General features: G+C 41.3%; 1 protein-coding gene across 1 annotated transcript; it reads right to left on the reverse strand.

The window, feature by feature from the left end:
- Positions 1 to 14: 14 nt before the first annotated feature.
- Positions 15 to 20,320, reverse strand: LOC311135715 (WD repeat-containing protein 36-like). Its single transcript, XM_084169737.1, has 23 exons — positions 20,009 to 20,320; positions 14,853 to 14,880; positions 14,432 to 14,532; positions 13,046 to 13,163; positions 12,752 to 12,884; positions 12,516 to 12,570; positions 10,658 to 10,790; positions 10,328 to 10,503; positions 9,968 to 10,088; positions 9,634 to 9,699; positions 9,417 to 9,500; positions 9,118 to 9,272; positions 8,834 to 8,948; positions 8,573 to 8,738; positions 8,057 to 8,165; positions 7,857 to 7,936; positions 7,409 to 7,516; positions 6,943 to 7,040; positions 6,235 to 6,377; positions 5,768 to 5,887; positions 5,502 to 5,583; positions 2,011 to 2,198; positions 15 to 1,102 (listed from the first exon to the last, which is right to left on the reverse strand). Exons 1-23 carry the CDS (start codon positions 20,162 to 20,164, stop codon positions 953 to 955), a joined length of 2,685 nt encoding a protein of 894 aa, XP_084025863.1. The 5' UTR covers positions 20,165 to 20,320; the 3' UTR covers positions 15 to 952.
- Between the last annotated feature and the right edge of the window lie 2,318 nt (positions 20,321 to 22,638).

The following is a 22,638-nucleotide window of genomic DNA, read 5'->3' on the forward strand; positions in this document are numbered from 1 at the left end:
TTCTTGCAAACAGAGTGAGTCCATGCAACTTGTGACTTTTTAATGACATTTTTACTCCTGAACTTATTTAAGCTTGCCATAACAAAGGGGTTGGATACTTATTGACTCAAGACATTACAGCTTTTCATTTTAAATTAATTTGTAAAAGATTCTAAAAACATAATTTCACATTATGGGGTATTGTGCGTAGGGCAGTGACACAAAATTCAGGCTGTAACAAAACAACATGTGAAAAATGTCATTTCTGTAATACATAAAATAATAGTTAACTGTTTAATCTTCCTTACCATCGAAACACATTCAAATGAAGGGCTTGTCTAACCCTCTGTCCCAAGCCCAAACCCACACCCTGCATAGCTGGTCATCCTCAAGGACTCCAGCAGAGCCTGGCTACAGAGGGGAACACACAGACACCATCTGCTCCACTACCTGCTCTGTCGTCGTGAGACAAAACTATCATCCCCAACAGGACTGAATACTGAAAATATATCGATGTATCCGATTTGTCTATGGAGTACAGAACATGTACACATCTATTTTGTCCTCTGTATAATCCTCATTTGTATGCTGTGTACCACCGAGACAGCAGGGAACATCTCAAAATGTGATAACTCATGCTGAACCAATGAACATCAAATTGTATTAGGGTAAGAACGTAAAGTGAAAACATAATGTGGAGTAATATAATGATGACAATCATGTCGTCTATTTTAAAAAGGTAGTTACATCAGGTTTTGGTCAATCACAGTTTCATTCAACTTCATATTTTGTTAAACCATTACAAAAGCATTAGAGCACATAATATATAATATAAATGTGGCCAACTTCTCTTGCATCAAGTGTGAAACTAGAGTCTACAATGCTGTATAGAGATGTATACAAAGATCGGTGTGAAAAACCACATGAATAAAACAAAAATAAATGGCATGGGGTTGGTTGGGAGAGGCACACCTCAAAGCAGTGCACTCTTGGTGTATGACAGCAAACACAGGCTCTGATTGAAAAGTGTCTGCATGGATGTCCACGTCTCCTCCAGTTTCTCAGATACTCTAGACGCCTCCTCCATGAGCTCTGGTTCCTGGGTGATCAGTCTGAGATGTAGCTAGAGAGAGAGAGCGCGAGAGAGAGAAACTACACTGAGTTAGTGAAGGAACCTCAGAAGTAAGACAAACCATACAGGAAATACACACGTTATGAACCTTCTGAAACAAAATGTGTCTGTGGTGCTGTGAAGTCAAAAACACATTGTTCATGTTCTGTAAAGATACAATTTGAATTCAAGTACTCAACAAAACTGAGCTTAGTTTAAGAGTGAAACAACAGAACTACATATCAAGTCAAACATGTTTTCTTAATAAATGTTTCATTTTCATTTGACTTCTACTGGAGATGTAGCATTTGGTTTTGATTGAATAGGGTGTTGTGTATCACAGTATATATATATTGTAATTTTGTTGTTTTCTTTCACAGTTCTGTACCGTTTAAAAAAAATCTTCAATCATAATGTTCTGACTCCATCTGCTGGTGTCAGATGTAAGTGGATGACAGTCAATGCAACAGAAAACAGCTTTCCCTTTTCATCTAGTGACATCTTTGATATCATTTAACATTAAGCTGCCGAATGGCGCAGTGGTCTAAGGCACTGCATCTCAGTGCTAGAGGCGTCACTACAGACCCTGGTTCGATTCCAGGCTGTATCACAACCGGCCGTGATTGGGAGTCCCATAGGGTGGCGCACAATTGGCCCAGCGTCGTCCGGGTTTGGCCGTCATTGTAAATTAGAATTTGTTCTTAACTGACTTGCCTAGTTAAATAAAGGTAAAATAAAAATAAAAATATACCCATGTAGCGATGCTATAATTACTGGGGTAATAACATTGTTGAACTCACATGCAACAATAAAAACTCAACATGTCAATTAAATCAATAATAACAGTGTTATAACACAGATATAACAGCAGCTTATTAACGCAGCTACAGTGTTGGTGACTAGAATATTGATGTGGTTACCTTTAGGAAGAGTGCCAGGTAGGCCTGTGCCAGATCAAAGTCCCTCTTGGAGTTCAGCATGCTGGCCACCATCTTCAGGAAGCCTTGTAAGACGGAGACATCTCCACCCATATCAGGGGCCAGCCCTCGGAGCTCAGCATCAATCCCAGACGGACCCATCTCTTTCAGCATCCCCACAGGGCCATCATCTAGAAGAAACAATGATGATGGATTATGACTCATTGTATTTGTATTGACCGGAGGTATCAGCAATGTAAAAGTGTGCCAAAACATCCTCTAGTTACTACACATGCTAATAACTTGACTTCAGATTTAGCAGTAGGTTCAAGTATTGTGATTCTTTATTTTATTTATTTTATTTCACCTTTATTTAACCAGGTAAGCCAGTTGAGAACAAGTTCTCATTTACAACTGCGACCTGGCCAAGATAAAGCAAAGCAGTGCGATAAAAACAACAACACAGAGTTACATATGGGGTAAAACAAAACAAAGTCAAAAATACAACAGAAAAAATATATATACAGTGTGTGCAAATGTAGCAAGTTATGGAGGTAAGGCAATAAATAGGCTATAGTGCAAAATAATTACAATTAGTATTAACACTGGAATGATAGATGTGCAAGAGATGATGTGCAAATAGAGATACTGGGGTACAAATGAGCAAAATAAATAACAATATAGGGATGAGGTAGTTGGGCGGGCTAATTTCAGTGTTACAGGTGCAGTGATCGGTAAGGTGCTCTGACAACTGATGCTTAAAGTTAGTGAGGGAGATAAGTGTCTCCAGCTTCAGAGATTTTTGCAATTTGTTCCAGTCATTGGCAGCAGAGAACTGGAAGGAATGGCGGCCAAAGGAGGTGTTGGCTTTGGGGATGACCAGTGAGATATACCTGCTGGAGCGCATACTACGGGTGGGTGTTGCTATGGTGACCAATGAGCTAAGATAAGGCAGGGATTTGCCTAGCAGTGATTTATAGATGGCCTGGAGCCAGTGGGTTTGGCGACGAATATGTAGTGAGGACCAGCCAACAAGAGCGTACAGGTCACAGTGGTGGGTAGTATATGGGGCTTTGGAGACAAAACGGATGGCACTGTGATAGACTACATCCAATTTGCTGAGTAGAGTGTTGGAGGCTATTTTGTAAATGACATCGCCGAAGTCAAGGATCGGTAGGATAGTCAGTTTTACGAGGGCATGTTTGGCAGCATGAGTGAAGGAGGCTTTGTTGCGAAATAGGAAACCGATTCTAGATTTAACTTTGGATTGGAGATTCTTAATGTGAGTCTGGAAGGAGAGTTTACAGTCTAACCAGACACCTAGGTATTTGTAGTTGTCCACATACTCTAGGTCAGACCCGTCGAGAGTAGTGATTCTAGTCAGGTGGGCGGGTGCAAGCAGCGTTCGGTTGAAGAGCATGCATTTAGTTTTACTAGTGTTTAAGAGCAGTTGGAGGCTACTGAAGGAGTGTTGTATGGCATTGAAGCTCGTTTGGAGGTTTGTTAACACAGTGTCCAATGAAGGGCCAGATGTATACAAAATGGTGTCGTCTGCGTAGAGGTGGATCCGAGCGTCACCAGCAGCAAGAGCAACATCATTGATATACACAGAGAAAAGAGTCGGCCCAAGAATTGAACCCTGTGGCACCCCCATAGAGACTGCCATAGGTCCAGACAACAGGCCCTCCGATTTGACACATTGAACTCTATCTGAGAAGTAGTTGGTGAACCAGGCGAGGTAGTCATTTGAGAAACCAAGGCTATTTAGTCTGCCAATAAGAATGCGGTGGTTGACAGAGTCGAAAGCCTTGGCCAGGTCAATGAAAACGGCTGCACAGTACTGTCTATTATCGATCGCGGTTATAATATCGTTTAGGACCTTGAGCGTGGCTGAAGTGCACCCATGACCAGCTCGGAAACCGGATTGCATAGCGGAGAAGGTACGGTGGGATTCGAAATGGTCGGTGATCTGTTTGTTAACTTGGCTTTCAAAAACTTTTGAAAGGCAGGGCAGGATGGATATGGGTCTGTAACAGTTTGGATCTAGAGTGTCACCCCCTTTGAAGAGGGGGATGACCGCGGCAGCTTTCCAATCTCTGGGGATCTCAGACTTTACGAAAGAGAGGTTGAACAGGCTAGTAATAGGGGTTGCGACAATTTCGGCGGCTAATTTTAGAAAGAAAGGGTCCAGATTGTCTAGCCCAGATTATTTGTAGGGGTCCAGATTTTGCAGCTCTTTCAGAACATCAGCTGTCTGGATTTGTGTGAAGGAGAAGCGGGGGGGGCATGGGCAAGTTGCAGCGGAGGGTGCAGAGCTGGTGGCCGGGGTAGTGGTAGCCAGGTGGAAAGCATGGCCAGCCGTAGCAAAATGCTTGTTGAAATTCTCGATTATTGTAGATTTATCGGTGGTGATAGTGTTTCCTAGCCTCAGTGCAGTGGGCAGCTGGGAGGAAGTGCTCTTATTCTCCATGGACTTTACAGTGTCCCAAAACTTTTTGGAGTTAGTGCTACAGGATGCACATTTCTGTTTGAAAAAGTTAGCCTTTGCTTTCCTAACTGCTTGTGTATATTGGTTCCTAACTTCCCTGAAAAGTTGCATATCGCGGGGGCTATTTGATGCTAATGCAGTACGCCACAGGATGTTTTTGTGCTGGTCAAGGGCAGTCAAGTCTGAGGAGAACCAGGGGCTATATCTGTTCTTAGTTCTGTATTTTTTGAATGGGGCATGTTTATTTAAGATTGAGAGGAAATTACTTTTAAAGAACAACCAGGCATCCTCTACTGACGGAATGAGATCTATATCCATCCAGGATACCTGGGCCAGGTCAATTAGGAAAGCCTGCTCGCTGAAGTGTTTTTGGGAGCGTTTGACAGTGATGAGGGGTGGTCGTTTGACCGCGGACCCGTTACGGACGCAGGCAATAAGGCAGTGATCGCTGAGATCCTGGTTGAAGACAGCGGAGGTGTATTTAGAGGGTAAGTTAGTCAGGATGATATCTATGAGGGTACCCATGTTTACGGATTTAGGGTTGTACCTGGTAGGTTCGTTGATAATTTGTGTGAGATTGAGGGCATCTAGTTTAGATTGTAGGATGGCCGGGGTGTTAAGCATATCCCAATTTAGGTCACCAAGCAGTACGAACTCTGAGGATAGATGGGGGGCAATCAATTCACAAAGAATTCTAAAGACATTCTTCCGTTTTTAGGGCCTCAGAAGTGATTTGGGGTTAGAGGAATTTCTATTTGCAAGAGGTGCTGTGAATAATTGCTCGCGAAGTGAGATTCAGACTTGCAAGAGGTTTGATTGATTGATTTTATTAGTCAGTAAAAATATATATATATATATACATATACACACAGATTTTTGTTAAACGTGTCCGGGATTGCACAAATGGACATTATGGACATATTTCCATTGTGGTCCCCATTTGTTTTACATAAATACATATACAATTACTGTCAATAATTGCTAGCTAAGTGAGACTCAGACTTACATTTGTTGCTGAGTGTGGCAGATTCTAGCTGTTGGTAGAAATGGGACTTCTGTGCCAGGACTCCAAAATTGACAATCTTTGACTGTGGAAAAAGTAAACAAAATACACATTATTTAAACCAAATAACATACAGTAATTATCAGATAATATGAAAAGCAAACAATCTTAACTTATACAATATTATAATATTTGATTTACATATACAGTATTATGATTTTAGGGTATTTTCAGAGTTCTGTTTATTATCAGCAGCCAACTTCTCTCACCTGTTCTTCCTGGTTGGAGCCTTCAGAGGGGGCAAACTGTGGTATCAGTCCTGGAATGGTGTGCATGAAGAAGGGGGCAGCCTTCGGAACCTTGGGGGGCTCCTTGGGTTTGTTCCGTTTCTATATATGAACAGGGAAAACAACAATCACATTTTAGTCAGACAAAACAAACAAAAGAGAAGAGTGGTGAGATGACAACGACGTTACAGAACAATTGCTACACGTGTTGTCTGTCATTGTGGATGTGTAAGGAGACGATGCCTTGGATTTAGCTCAGAGGGCTAAGAGAGTCAAGAGTCGCACAGACAAAAAGGGCTTAATACCCTGTCGGTGACACTTTTTTCTCCAAAGACAACCACCAGTGTCAGAGGAGCAAGACAGTCTTACATTTTGTGGACCACCAGGGTTTGAAACCGTCAGTCAGTCACACGTTTTTCTCCACAGACAACCACCAGTGACATGCTCACCTTGATGATGTCGAGGTGCAGCAGGTTCTTCCAGCGAGAGTCGGGCAGCAAAGAGAGGGTAACCAGCTGCTGGTCCAGTTGCTCTGGAGACTCATACTCTATCATCTCAGAGTTGAGATCATCATCTTCCTCTCCCTCTTCATCTGCAGAATGTAATAGTGCTCAAGTTCTTGAGAGGTAATTTCAAGAATTGTGTTTGAATGTACTTTGGCACACATTATGGCACAGTACTAACCTGTACCCCCGCATATTGACTCGGTACCAGTACCCCCTGTATATAGCCTCGTTATTGTTATTTTATTGTGTTACTTTTTAATTTTTAAACATTTTATTTTACTTTAGTTTATTTAGTAAATATTTTCTTAACTCTTTCATGAACTGCATTGTTGGTTAAGGGCTTGTAAGTAAGCATTGTATTACCTGTTGTATTCGGCGCATGTGACAAATAACATTTGATTTGACTTTGATTTGAGTATTGTTTTCCTCCATAAATATCTAGTCAATATTCAAAAGGACCGTTACAAGTATCTATAAAATCAAGGACACACTTACTTCCTCCATATCGAATATCTTTCAATATCAATGCATGAATAATTGGCTGATACCACTGTTACATATGCCAGTCCAGATGGTGTGGGGGCTTTCTGGCCCCTGTGCTGGGTACAGAGTAAGTGCTGCATGGGTTCACAGTGGCTGTTCAGTAGGTACCTTGGTTTGGACAGGTTCCTGGCAGCATGATCACAGTGGGGACGTAGTCTGAAGGCAGGGGGCGCAGTGACACCATATTGCACAGCGTGTTGTTGGACCTGGAAACACACAACACGGGATAGTCACTCAACATGGAATACTCACTCAAGAATAATAGTAAATATTACTATCCTACTTAATAACACTGAATTCTACTACTGAATTCTACCAATAACTGCTCATAATGCTACAGCACGTATTCCAACACATATCTTTTGAGATATCAAATTGACAATATTAATACTAATTTGTTGAGTCACATTAGTTCAAAAGACTTATTAGCTAATCAAGATTTTTCCTTTATCAGCTAATTCTTGTTTGCAGTTTAAATAAGTTGAGATGTGATAAGATGAATGTCTATGACATAACCTGAGAATGATTTTGACTCCTACACCCAGGCTTTCCTTGATGTGGTGGTGACTCTTACCATAAGTATATCCCCAAGCAGTCGACATGTGAGGAGGCCAGAAAGTCCCCAGTTGGTGACATGGTCAGACTGACTGCAGCAGAGTCTACCAAGAAGCAGTCCACCAGGCTAAGAACAAAAAGAGAGGAGAAATCAAGAATGACTGAAGGCTGAGAGGGGATTTCCACTGGAAAGCACTTTAAAGCGATTACATTAATTGATAGACTCAATTTATGATAAAGTGAAACAAAGATGGTCTTCGAAATCTCTGGACAAAGGTCATCTCATCGATCTCAGTTTGTGGGGAGAGGAAATGACAAGGCAGGGCTGGTGACGTCACAGGTGTGAGAATGGTCACGGACTGAGAAACATCAGTAAAGTATGAGGGCCCGGTCCAGAAACAAACCCTATCCCCTCCCCCAGTTGGCGACCTGCTAAACTACTCCATCAGTGACAGGGATGGTCTTACCAGCCGGAGGGGAGGTCCCATGTCCTGATGGTACAGTCCATGGCTGATGTTATCAACCAGCGCCCGTCTGGGCTGAAAGCCTGAGGTGAATCATCAGACAACAAAAATAATATTTGAGGGAACGAGAGAGAGCGAGTTCAAATTGAGAGAGATAAGTGCCAAACAGAGAAAGGGAAAGAGATGTGGAGATAACGACTCACCATGTCATTGACCTGTCCTCGATGGCCAGGGAACTTACGGACAATCCTCTTGGTCTCCATGTCCAGAACATTCAGCGTGAAGTCGTCCAGAGCGATGGCCAGCATACCACTTTACCAGGGCAAGAAGAGACTGCAATCAGACACTAGTCTACTGCTATGTAATAACCAAGTGAAAAAAATCAGTGTATAAAGTTAAAGGAATAGTGCAAAATTGTCAACTAAGCCCTTTATCTACTTACCCAGCAACAGATGGATACCATTTTTCTGTCTCTGCGTCCAGTATGAAGGAAGTTCGATGTAGTTTCGTGAGCCAACGCTAACTAGTCATTGCGCTAACACTAGTTAGCAAAGGCTCGCAAAACTACCGCTAACTTCCTTCATACAGGACGCACAGACAAAGTATCCATGAGTTTCATCTGACTCTGGGTAATTAGAAAATGGGCGTCATTTCCAAAATCCCGCACTATCCCTTTAAGTTGGAAAAAGTGCAGTCATGTGGTGTTATCTGACCCTTACCTGTCCCGGTGCAGGTGTGTGGTGGCGGGTGAGGTGCCCAGGTCAATGGAGTGGACCAGCTTCCTAGATTTGAACTTCCAGATCTTGACCAGTTTGTCAGCTCCGGCACTGATGGTCAGCTGGTTGAGTCCATCCACGGACACGCCGCGCACCGGCCCCTTGTGAGCTACAGAGTCAGAGATGGGACAAATTAAAGATGAATCTATAACAGAAATCATGAGCTAAATATACACAAGCAATTGTCTTTATGGGGGTACTTACCTTTGTCCTCTCCATATTGACCTCTATGCATGCCGGACTGCATGTTGTAAACGTCAATGTGTCCAGATGAGAGTCCTACCACTACAAAGTTACCACATGATGTGATATCTACTGCCTGAGGAGAGAAAACACAGGTTTAATCAACATAAATAGTATGTATATTATTTCTGTGTAATAAACTTTTTAAAAGGTAGATGTCTTATTGATCGAACTTTATCAAATGATTTGGGTTCATTTTACACTAAAACAATAAACTGTACATGACCAGTAATGTATTTAGCTACCGTAGCGTGGACGTTGAGAGCACGGTTCTTGTTGAAGCGTTCGGGTTCCAGCCTGTGTGCTCCCATGCTGCCCTTTTGATAGTTCCAGGTGGTCGTCATGAGATACCCTCGGTGACACGCCACTATACTGTCCCAATCACTCTGACGGGCACTCTCTACATCACATACAGAATCAGAGAAAACATCAACGTTTCATTTTTTAAAATCACATTCAATGATAAAAGGTTCCACATAAAAACAGAGACTTGTTTTGAGTAATTTTACCTCATGAAGGTAATTACATTTTTTGCTAAACATACCTGAGGCGAAAGTTGTGATGGCAGGAAGCTTCAGTTCGTCATACCTCAAGCTTTTCTTTTTGGATTTCTTCTTGTTGATGGAACCTAGTTACCAATTTGTTTATTTTCATGAAGAATACAGGAAAGAAGGATTTATGCAAGTAAAAAAACAGTACTAAAATCAACATCTCGTTGTCCATAACAGCCATCTTTCCACGAAAGAGAAAATAAATCGTACCATGTCCTAAACTCCTGTTGAATCTCTCATGAACAGTGGAGAACGACTGCAGAGTACCATCTTGACCTTAGAAAAAGAAAAAGTACAGCGGATTAGAGAGAAATCTAATAACAATTTTACTAGAAACTCATAGATGCCTTATACAACTGCCTGATACATTTACATTTGAGTCATTTAGCAGACGCTCTTATCCAGAGCGACTTACAGTAGTGAGTATATACATTTTCATACTTTGTTCTGTACTGGTCCCCCGTGGGAAACGAACCCACAACCCTGACGTTGCAAGTGCCATGCTCTACCAACTGAGCCACACGAGACAGCAAGTCACACATACCAGCACTGAGAATGTGATGTCCGTTCAGGCCGTGGTGCTGGACCTTAGTGGGCGGGGCGCTGTGTCCCAGACGACTCCTGAGTAGACGGCCTCCTCCGCCCGCCGTGTCAAAGATCCACACCTGAGGAATAGGACTTTGATCATTCAAAACTCAATGGTCAAATATATTAATTCTTCATGGTATTTTGGTACTGGATTGTGTTAGCAGTGCTGAATTTGCAACTAGAGATGTGCTAATAAAAGCTTTAAGATCTGTAGGTAAAAACGGTATATTGAGACATGACTGAAAGAATGACAATTATTTACAGCAATTTTACACTGATGCCCTCTAGTGAATGAGGCAATCTAAGTAACACTAACCCGAATGCCGTTATCAGCCCCATTGGTGATGAGAAGAGGCTCGCCATGGAGGAATGTTAGTCCAGCGATAGCTGTGTTATGGGCATCTCTCATCTGACACACAAGCTTTTTCTCTTCTAGATCCCACAGTCCAATATGTCCGACAGGACTACCAGCCGCCATTACTGGATGACTATCTAGAAAACAATCATATCAGTGTGAAGAGGTAAGTAAATATTTGTTTTAAGCATATCAAGGACGATTATTATAATAATTTTTTTACGCAAAGCAGTGACACCACATCATTATAACCATAATAAATACAACACTACGTTCTAATGGTGATGTCACCTGTTCTGAAGGACAATGAAGTGACTGGGCCCCAGTCTTGCTGGAACTTCATCAGTGACTCATCAAACTTGATGTTGTGGATGATGATCTGACCCGATGATAGGCCAACGCCCACAACGTCCACAGCTGGGGTCTGAGGGGAAGGTTTGGAGGAAAAGAGTGGGAGAGGGTTTCCACAAGTTACCACAGCCACAAAGTAGAAATTGGCTATATCTTCAAAATGCATAAAAACAAAAATGTGCTTTTTGGTCTTAATTTAAAGTTATGGTTAGGCATAAGGTTAGCAATGTTGTTAAGATTGAGGTTAGTTTTAAAATCAGATTTTAAGAAGAGAAATTGGCAGGGTTTATGACTTTGTGACTCTAGTAACTAGTGACGACCGCAAGAGAAAGATAAGCTGGGCAGGAAACACTTTACATTTCTGATTGAACAGAGTGTACAAAACATTAAGAACACCTTCCTAATATTGAGTTGCTCACCATTGCTCGGTCTCCATCATTCTTAAACCAAAACTCTTCATAGAGCTGAGCAATCGGGGGAGAAGGGCCTTGGTCAGGGAGGTGACCAAGAACCACATGGTCACTGACAGAGCTCCAGAGTTCCTCTGCAGCACTCCACCAATCAGGCCTTTATGGTAGTGGCCAGACGGAAGCCACTCCTCAGTAAAAGGCCCATGACAGCCCGCTTGGAGTTTGCCAAAAGGCACCTAAAGGACTCTCAGACCATGAGAAACAAGATTCTCTGGTCTGATGAAACCAAGATTGAACTCTTTGGCCTGAATGCCAAGCGTCAGGTCTGGAAAAACCAGGCACCGCTCATCACCTGGCCAATACCATCCCTACAGTGAAGCATGGTTCTGGCAGCATCATGCTGTGGGGCTGTTTTTCAGCGGCAGGGACTGGGAGACTAGTCAGGATCGAGGGAAAGATGAACAGAGCAAAGTACAGAGAGATCCTTGATGAAAACCGCTCAGGACCTCAGACTGGGACGAAGGTTCACCTTCCAATAGGACAACAACCCTAAGCACACAGCCAAGACAACGCAAGAGTGGCTTCGGGACAAGTCTCTGAATGTCCTTGATTGGCCCAGCCAGAGCCCGGACTTGAACCCGATCAAACATCTCTGGAGAGACCTGAAAATAGCTGTGCAGCGACGCTCCCCATTCATCCTGACAGAGCTTGAGAGGATCTGCAGAGAAGAATGGGAGAAACTCCCCAAATACAGGTGTGCCAAGCTTGTAGCGTCATACCCAAGAAGATTAGAGGCTGTAATCGCTGCCAAAGGTGCTTCAACAAAGTACTGAGTAAAGGGTCTGAATACTTATGTAAATGTGATATTTCCGTTTTTATTTTTTAATACATTTGCTAAAATTTCTAAAAACCTGCATTTGCTTTGTCATTATGGGGAATTGTGTGTAGATTTAATCCATTTTAGAATAAGTCTGTAACATAACATTTGGAAAAAGTGAAGGGGTCTGAATAGTTTCCAAATGCACTGTATGTCCCCCTTAGATATACAACGGAGATGTATGTCTTCCTAAGCCCTACATGCTTAGAAGAAAAGGTTCTGATTGAACCATAAACTGTTTTATTTCTTGCTTCATATATGGCACCCCTAACGGTTCTATATAGAACCCTTTTGTAGGGTTCTTTGATCAGAACCCCAGGGGTTCTTCTTCAATGAACCAACATTGGTTCCATATAGAACCTTAAGGGGTGCCATATATGAAGCAACATAGTACCTTAACCTTTCTATACAGTACGTGAAAGGAGTTGAACATATGTTTGGCTGACAATTCCTCAAAAAAACCTTTTATTAATTCACTTTCAGCTTTGAGAATAAATATACTTCAACCAACCTGCTGAAGCACTGTGATTCCCGATGCCCATCCAGGGAAGGTGTGCAGGAGTTTGCTAAAATAAAAAAGGAATGCACTTAATGAGTACAGAGAATGTCAAGTTGTCCTAAATTTAAGACCAAACTTTGATAAAGCACACTATAACAAATTCAGGTGCATTACAGATCTTTGGTTGTGCTGTCCCATCAGTTTTAGGATTTCATAACCAAATTATAATTCTACATGAATGACCTTACTTGGATTTGACATTCCAGAGCTGGAGACCTCCTTGGCTACTCCCAAACAGGATCTTGTTCAGGTAAGTGCTTGGGTGCATTACAGCAGACACTTCAAATGACACTTTGTCAAATGTTATCTGCAGGTACTCCTCTGTGGGAAAAACACTATTTCATGCACTTCACAAGAACTGGTTAAACTGGAAAACTAAAAAAGTACTACTGATAATTATTTTAACCAAAACATTTTCTACTCAAGGTTAATTGGAACAGATTTTCCAAATGTTATGTTATGCATTCTTTTGCAACACCAACCCTCTGACTCCACGTCCCAGACAATGACAACATTGTCCCTGTCCACAGAAATGATGTGATCCCCGAAAGGCAGCAGGAGGTGAACATCAGCTCCATGGCCGGTGTATGTGTGAACAACCTGGATAGATGCAACGTCTCACAGTCAGTTTACTAGAACCAAGATCATTCATAATCATCAACATTACATTTGGGTTAAAGCCAGTGTGTGAGCTCAGCTAGCGCTATGTCTACTATATTGATTTTATATACACTACCGTTCAAAAGTTTGGGGTCACTTAGAAATGTCCTTGTTTTTGAAAGAAAAGCAATTTTTTTGTCCATTAAAATAACATCAAATTGATCAGAAATACAGTGTAGACATTGTTAATGTTGAAAATGGCTATTGTAGCTGGAAACTGCTGATTTTTAATTGAATATCTACATAGGTGTAGAGAGGCCCATTATCAGCAACCATCAGTCCTGTCTTCCAATGGCACGTTGTGTTTGCTAATCCAAGTTTATCATTTTAAAAGGCTAATCGATCATTAGAAAACCCTTTTGCAATTATGTTAGCACAGCTGAAAACTGTTGTGCTAATTAAAGAAGAAATACAAGTGGCCTTCTTGAGACTAGTTGAGTATCTGGAGCATCAGCAATTGTGGGTTTGATTACAGGCTCAAAATGGCCAGAAACAAATAACTTCCTTCTGAAACTTGCCAAGAAACTGAAGATCTCGTACAATGCTGTGTACTACTCCCTTCACAGAACAGCGCAAACTGAATCTAACCAGAATAGAAAGAGGAATGGGAGGCCCCAGTGCACAACTGAGCAAGAGGACAAATACATTAAAGTGTCTAGTTTGAGAAACAGGCGCCTCACAGGTCCTCAACTGGCAGCTTCATTAAATAGTAACCGCAAAACGTCAACAGTGAAGAGGCGACTCCGGGATGCTTACCTTCTAGGCAGAGTTGCAAAGAAAAAGCCATATCTCAGACTGCCCACCTTAATCTTTTCTTTTTATTGGCCAGTCTGAGATATGGCTTTTTCTTTGCAACTCTGCCTAGAAGTTCAGCATCCCGGAGTCGCCTCTTCCCTGTTGACGTTGAGACTGGCGTGTGTGTGTGTGAGATATAGATATATACACACACACACCCTCAAATTAGTGGATTCGGCTATTTCAGCCACACCCGTTACTGACAGGTGTATAAAATCGAACACACTGCCATGCAATCTCCATAGACAAACATTGGCAGTAGAACGCCTTACTGAAGAGCTCAGTGACTTTCAACGTGGCACCGTCCATATTAATGCCCATGATTTTGGAATGAGATGTTCGACGAGCGGGTGTCCACAAACCTTTGGTCATGTAGCGTATATTCATCATAAGTGAAGGAATGGCTACTTTACCTCTTTGTTCCTAGCAAATGCTGTTACTTTTCTCCCATTTGCAACATAGACCAGCATGCGATCAGCTGCTAGGTATGATATGTCCTCTGGAACTGCATTACCTTTAGAAAATATCATACATTACATAAATCTACTGTCAAATGGTAACATTGATAGCTATATATTAGAAACTGTAACAACGCTGAATTAATAAAGGTAGCTAGACTCAGTGATATGACATACAGTGGAGAAACTTTCTGACATACATAAACCAAATCAAATCTTTCCAATGTATGCCCTTCCTTGACACATGCCCACATTGGGAAGAGCAAACACTGACAGTTGGCAGATAGCTATGTATTTTGTTGTTGATTTCTGTAGGCAGGAAGTCCTGCTGTGAATGGTAATGTCATATCACGAAATGTGCGTGCGTCCTACTTACTGACAGCAACGATTCCAAGTTTCTTGACCTGCAATATTACAAATACATGACAACATCACTAAACAAAACAATGGAATGGACATTACCAAACAAAACAATAGAATGGCCAATGAATTGTGCAAACAGGTGAACTGATAACTTTCTCTTTTTAGTCACTGCTATGGTTACTTATAACTATGCCCAATGTTGATCACCACTAGGACCACTAAATAACCACTTCGATTAAAATATTAGAATTAGCAGACTGGTCGCAGACTAGACATAACATCGTTTTTATTTATTTTATTTTATTTAATCCTTATTTTAATAAATATAATAAAAATATTCCGTATTTTACCAGGTAAGTTGACTGAGAACACATTCTCATTGTAAAAGTAAATCTGGGACACTCAAATTAATACGATATGTTACATTTGGAATGGTTACATAAGATAAGGCAAAAAACGCGAACTTCTAGCAACCCAAAGGTTGTGTGTTCGAATCTCATCACGGACAACTTTAGCATTATAGCAACTACTTAGTACTTTTTAGCTACTTTGAAACTACTTAGCACGTTAGCTAACCCATCCCCTAACCCTAATTATTTAACCTAACTCCTAACCTTAATCCCTTATTTGACCATGCTTGTCACTTATGAACATTTTTGAACATCTTGGCATGGTTCTGTTATAATCTCCACCCGGCACAGCCAGAAGAGGACTGGCCACCCCTCATAGCCTGGTTCCTCTCTAGGTTTCTTCCTAGGTTTTCGCCTTTCTAGGGAGTTTTTCCTAGCCACCGTGCTTCTACACCTGCATTACTAGCTGTTTGGGGTTTTAGGCTGGGTTTCTGTACAGCACTTCGAGATATTAGCTGATGTAAGAAGGGCTATATAAAATAAAATTGATTGATTGATTGATTGATAGAGCTAGCTAACGTTAACCACAGCAAATTGTAATTGGTAACACATCATATATTTTGCAAATTCATAACATACTGCACAAATTGCAATTCGTAACATATTGTACAAATTTAAATTCGTATAGGGCTGACCCCATTTAGTCGACTGGTCGATTGTTTGGTCGATATGCTGTTGGGTGAACCAGATTTCTTTAGTCCAGCAGTAGCAAAAAATCAAAATTAAATATTCATGGTGTACAAGACACCTGTCTGATTCACGCCTCTCTGAGTGGACTAATCCATTGTGGAGGCCATGGAGATGGCACAATCTATCAAGAACACCATCCCAACCGTGAAGCATGGAGGTGGAAACATCATTCTTTGGGGATGCTTTTCTGCAAAGGGGACAGGATGACTGCACCGTATTGAGGGGAGGATGGATGGGGCCATGTATCGCGAGATCTTGGCCAACTACCTCCTTCCCTCAGTAAGAGCATTGAAGATGGGTCGTGGCTGGGTCTTCCAGCATGACAACGACCGGAAACACACAGCCAGGGCAACTAAGGAGTGGCTCCGTAAGAAGCATCTCAAGGTCCTGGAGTGGCCTAGCCAGTCTCCAGACCTGAACCCAATAGAAAATCTTTGGAGGGCGCTGAAAGTCCGTATTGCCCAGCGACAGCCCCCGAAACCTGAAGGATCTGGATAAAATGCAAATTAATTACTTAAAAATCATACAATGTGATTTTCTGGATTTCACAGTTGAAGTGTACCTATGATAAAAATTACAGACCTCTACATGCTTTGTAAGTAGGAAAACCTGCAAAATCAGAAATGTATCAAATAATTGTTCTCCCCACTGTATATAAGATCCCACAGTTGAGAGTGAGGTCGGAAGAATTGTCTGTAGAGCTCCGAGACAGGATTGTGTCGAGGCACAGATCTGGGGAAGGGTACCAAAACATTTCTGCAGCATTGAAGGTCCCCAAGGACACAGTGATCTCCATCATTCTTAAATGGAAGAAGTTTGGAACCACCAAGACTCTTCCTAGAGCTGGCCGCCCGGCCAAACTGAGCAATGGGGGGAGAAGGGCCTTCGTCAGGGAGGTGACCAAGAACCCGATTGGAGCTCTGTCAGAGCTCCAGAGTTCCTCTGTGGAGATGGGAGAACCTTCCAGAAGGACAACCAGCACTCCACCAATCAGGCCTTTATGGTAGAGTGGCCAGATGGAAGCCACTTCTCAGTAAAAGACACGACAGCCCGCTTGGAGTTCTCCAAAAGGCACCTAAAGACTCTTAGACCATGAGAAACAAGATTATCTGGTCTGATGAAACCAAGATTGAACTCTTTGGCCTGAATGCCAAGCGTCACGTCTGGAGGAAACCTGGCACCATCCCTACGGTGAAGCATGGTGGTGGCAGCATCATGCTGTGGGGATGTTTTTCAGCGGCAGGGACTGGGAGACTAGTCAGGATCGAGGCAAATATGAACGGAACAAAGTACAGTGAGATCCTTGATGAAAACCTGTTCCAGAGCGCTCAGGACCTCAGACTGGGGCGAAGGTTCACCTTCCAACAGGACAACAACCCTAAGCACACAGCCAAGACAACGCAGGAGTGGCTTCGGGACAAGTCTCTGAATGTCCTTGAGTGGCCCAGCCAGAGCTCGGACTTGAACCCGATTAAACATCTCTGGAGAGACCTAAAAATAGCTGTGGAGCAACGCTCCCCATCCAACCTGACAGAGCTTGAGAGAACCTGCAGATAAGAATGGGAGAAACTCCCCAAATACAGGTGTGCCAAGCTTGTAGCGTCATACCCAAGAAGACTCGATGCTGTAATCACTGCAAAAGGTGCTTCAACAAAATACTGAGTAAAGGGTCTGAATACTTACGTAAACGTATTTTTATTGGATAAATTAGCAAACATTTATAGAAACCTGTTTTTGCTTTGCCATTATGGGGTATTGTGTGTAGATTGATGAGGGGAAAAAAACATTTAATAAATTTCAGAATAAGGCTGTAACGTAACAAAATGTGGAAAAAGTCAAGAGGTCTGAATACTTTCCGAAGGCACTGTATATTTCAATAGGCTACGGTATCAATCATTCATTTGTTCATGTCATCACACAGCGGTCGGGTAGGCTGTTTGGGGTGTTTATCCGACTGGATATAAAAATAAATAATAATAATAGTCCCCCCCACTTCTAAAACCAAAGTTACGCCCGTTGTAATCTAACAGTACCTGTTTGGCACACATAATATGCATGCATTGCTCCTTCTTTTTCTGGATCTCCAGTATTTTAAACAACTAGTCAAATTTATTCCACACATCTGACTTACCCTTTACCGCCTGAGCAACCATTAAAAATTATGATATGCTATAGGTCTGGCCCTATTGGTCACGTGCATGTGATGCATACATGTGTCACGTAAAGAGAGCAAGGGTTGAGGGAATATTTTTCCTAAACAAATTAGGGATTTCGGTAACAGAACAGGTGGACTCCAATCAAGTTGTAGAAACATCAAGTATGAGCAGACATGACTCTCGTTCGACCAAGAATATTTTTTGTCGGGGACAGCCCTAAATTCGTAACATATCCGAATTGTAATTCGTAACATATCATACGAAATGGATGATGGACATCCACAAATTAATACACACCATACCAAACGTAACATATCATACTAAATGGAGAATCTCAGATTTACATAAAGAATAATACGAAATGCTCTGAGACAACGTTGGAATTAGCTATCAAGTAACTAAATGTAACTATTGTATTAAAGTCTGCATTCGTGCATGGCACTTTCTCTATGTTGTTTCACTGATCCAGTGAGTTGGACGGGCCTTTGATTTCCAAAGGCGGGCACAGTTTTTCAAGGGACCTCCTGTGTGTGCATACGCTTGCACTTTCACCTTTTTTTTTTTATGGGTGTTATAGTAAAGACCATTGGCAGCTCATGAGTTTCAAGGTTGGGGAAGCTTACAACTTATCCTACCATTTCTACTGATCTGTGTGCCAGTTATGATTATTTTTATATGCGCATTTTCGTGGAACAGTATCATTTCAATAATAACGTTTTTGTTTCTCAAAATCATTGTCACGTGGTTAATTATCCAAATCTGAAGTAAAATGATACAAATCTAAAAGTAAAAATGTAACTAAGGGACAGCACCAGCCTCTGCCATATGCACACATTGATACACTTGTGATTTGAAACAATCCACGGCTATTAATGACCCTCTGTGGCTAAGTCATGCTCCCTGGAGAAGTATTTTGAATGATTTTATTTAGACGGGCGTAATTATAATTTTGGCAAAACAATTTACTTTAAGGAATCCTGAATCCAGCACCCGCCAACTTTCCTTTCCAATTCGCAAGAGGTTGAAACTAGAGACCTGTATATAATTTTTTATTTATTGTTATTTTACCTTTATTTAACTAGGCAAGTCAGTTGAGAACTTATTTACAATGACAGCCTACACCGGCCAAACCCGGACGACGCTGGGCCAATTGTGCGCCGCCCTTTGCGACTCCCAACCACGGCCGAATCAGGGGGTCTGTAGTAACACCTCAAGCACTGAGATGCAGTGCATTAGACCGCTGCGCCACTCGGGACAAGATGCTCATGTCTCAGCACCCGCTGCTCGTTGAGAAGAGTAAGAACGATACGTGCTTTCACGTCATAGTCTCCAATAACACCAGAAAAAGTCGCTAGATTTGTCGCTAGTCGCTTTTTTGAAAATGTGTCGCTAGAGGGGTCTGAAAACTCGCTAAATATATTGACAAAGTCGCTAAATTGGCAACACTGCACTGACTTTGCCTCTTCCTCTCTGCAGAAACTACGTCACCGGAGAAAGCAATCCGGGCGAGCGAAACAGCGCCCCTCTAAATGTATCCCAAGGAGCTGTTGCTGTCTGGCCAGAAATAGTATGACATGCAATACTCTTTTGGTCCAGACAGCGTCACATACATGGTCTAAATATAATGAGACAGAGGAACGCTGTTTCGCTCGCTCTGGTGCTTTAACTGAGATTGATGCGTCTTTCTGTCGGCGAGCGTCTCGGTCAAATAAATGATCAATATTTAAATATTTTATTTCAAAGGGCAAGAAGGAGGTGTGGTAGGACGGACCAGGCCCACTAAGACCCGCCCATAATGACGAACCTGCATCATGCAAAGGCAGTGCATTGTGAGTGCCACTGACGTGATCATTTTTGTGAAGTATATGTGACAAGTAAATAGCTAGCTTTCCAACAACATAATACGGACTTACATTGTACGTGTGGAAACAGTTTCCAACGGCTGTCACAACGTAGAATTCTCTGTGTTTCTTATGGTACCGTACCACGTGTGGGAGGTGATTCGAATACAGTCCCAATGCTCTAAAGCCTGAAAATATAACACTTCCCTTTTTACTGCACACGGGCATGTTTTAGATTATGATGTACATCAAGTAATGCTTTCTATAAAATCTAGAGACCCTTATCGTAGACTGAATTTGAAACGAGAGGCAGAATATTCCTGTGGCATGTCCTTCAATGTTTTCAAAGCATGAACATATATTGTGTTACACTGCAATATGTCCGATAGACCGGAAATAAGGGAATTGTGTTAGTTCCGTGTGATTATAGTTCCCCGAGATAATTACTTATCTCAATATAGTTACCCCTCTCAGTCTCTATTTTATTGCAAATAAATGAATCAACGAATTATTGAAAAATGTCTGATAAATGATTGGTATAGTTTAAAAAAATATGGCCTTATGTGTCAATTGGGAATACATATTTTCTGGTGTAGCTAAATCAAGACTGTTTTACAGTGTTTGTCAAATACACGTTTATTATAAAAGTGTTTAAAAAAACCCATAAATAATACATTTAAAAGCACAATTAAAGGACAAAGGGAATCTGAAAAATGATATCTGAAAGTAAGCAATCACAAAGAATACTTCAATTTCACCAAAGAAGGCTGACATGTCGTTTTACAGAACATACATGATAATCAATCAGTGTTGATTAATATTTTATTTAAAAACAATATCAAACACCTCTTCTGCAGTTGGTTTTAAATATAGCCATAAAACAAATCACTAAATTAGGTTTGCAGATACAAAACTTTGCCAGCATTGCAAGAACTTGCACAGATCTGTGGCATTTTTATGTGGAATGTTCTTCATATGCTCACAATCTGGAACCTGTGAAAATCAAACACATAATCAAACACTATTTGTACCTTTGATATCAGAGAAACTTAATCTGACAGCAAACACCTTACTATTACTGTCTGTCATAATAACAACAATGATAGACACATGGAAAATATGACAGATAGAAGGATGTTCAAAATACTTGCCTTTGCAGAAGATGCCAATCTACATTGTATCTCCCTCAATTTCCCAACATATTCGTCATCGCTCGGGCAACGAGACCATTTGAAAATGCACTTAGGCTAGATTCGTTTGTTGAGTGAAATGAAATGTAAAATATGGTGCTGTTAATCAATGAAAAAACAACAATATTTAGTCTAAATCAAGTCAAATAGAATGTATTAAGAGCTTACCTTGTTATTTACCATCGGTTTCCAACTTCTACAGTTATGTTCCCACATTGCCTGTGAAAGAGAGCACTTAAGTGTTTCAAACCTCAGGGTGCATGCAGTGTGCAAACCCAATATCAACAAGAGAATTAATAAAATCTAAGAAATAATATTTTTGAAATCTGACTTACATCCATGACATATTCTGATCTGATAACATTCAATGCCACATGCTGCATTTTTTGGAGACATCCCTTATCCCTTGCCGAAATGCTCTGAACAAGGTGTACCGCAAAAGCCAGTGTGACATAACCTGCAAAGAAAGAAATCAAAGAAGGAAATCAATACACAGACCAATATCTCAAACTGGATCAGTAACCAATCAACTGTCAATTACCAATCAATTGTCAAATCAGATCAGTAACCAATCAATTGTCAAATTGGATCAATTACCAATCAATTGTGAAATCAGATCAGTAACCAATCAATTGTCAAATCAGATCAGCAAACAATCAATTGTGAAATCAGATCAGTTACCAATCAAATGTGCCTTGCTCATCTTTGTGTTAATTTGAGACCTTTGAACCTTTCGGTGATCAGGCTTATTTTATACTCTCTCAGATACTTGACCCGTAACCCTTAAGTTCACATCACAAAAAAGGGAATAATACATTAACCAAATAAACTCTGACTCACAGTATAAATCACAGTTGCATATACTGTGAATCACAGTTGCATATACTGTAAACTAATGGTAACATCTAACATAGTAGACTACATCAAACAAATAAGAAATCTCTTAGCTCACTCACCCCATTTCATGGAATCTCAGAGTAACCACATTAAAGTCTGCACTGTCCACAATGGTGATTCAAGTGTAGAGTGCTCTGTGGGCAAATGTTACAGCTCTGACTGAAATCAGACCGAAGCGTTATCATACGAACTGATAAAATCAAATAGATTATTTAACTTTTCAAAAAAATGCAGTGCCCACACTGTGCTCATTAATGACGTTTGAGGGTTTCCTTCTTTTTAATAAGTTTAGCCAGATCACTTTATCTCAATGAAGAGATCTGTCTGGTGTATCTGGGCATATTTTGCACTGGGCAGACCTAACATTTGACCAGCATGCAGTCCTCTCTCATCTAGCCGCCCCTGGAGAGAGAGCTGCTCTTCTGCTCACCTGACATCTAGCTGCCCCAGCTAAATCCCTTGGTATCTAGACACACTTTACCTCATGCCTATCTTACAAAAAGGGTTCTACATGGAACCAACAAGGGTTCCTCCGGGTTCTCCTATGGGGACAGCTGACGAACCCTTTTAGGTTCTAGATAGCACCTTTCTTTCTTAGTGTATGATTCAGCAATA

The sequence above is a fragment of the Coregonus lavaretus genome, assembly GCF_964263955.1.
Source record: "Coregonus lavaretus genome assembly, chromosome: 10".
Classification (NCBI taxonomy): Eukaryota; Metazoa; Chordata; class Actinopteri; order Salmoniformes; family Salmonidae; genus Coregonus; species Coregonus lavaretus.

Bases quoted from the DNA above. Each gene is read 5' to 3' on its own strand.
- LOC311135715 (XM_084169737.1), bottom strand. From the start codon at position 20,164: ATGCCCGTGTGCAGTAAAAAGGGAAGTGTTATATTTTCAGGCTTTAGA. The intron at 8,166-8,572 runs GTAAGGGTCAGA...GCCCTGGTAAAG, and splicing joins ACACACCTGCACCGGGACAG to TGGTATGCTGGCCATCGCTC. The intron at 7,937-8,056 runs GTGAGTCGTTAT...GATTCACCTCAG, and splicing joins GAGGACAGGTCAATGACATG to GCTTTCAGCCCAGACGGGCG.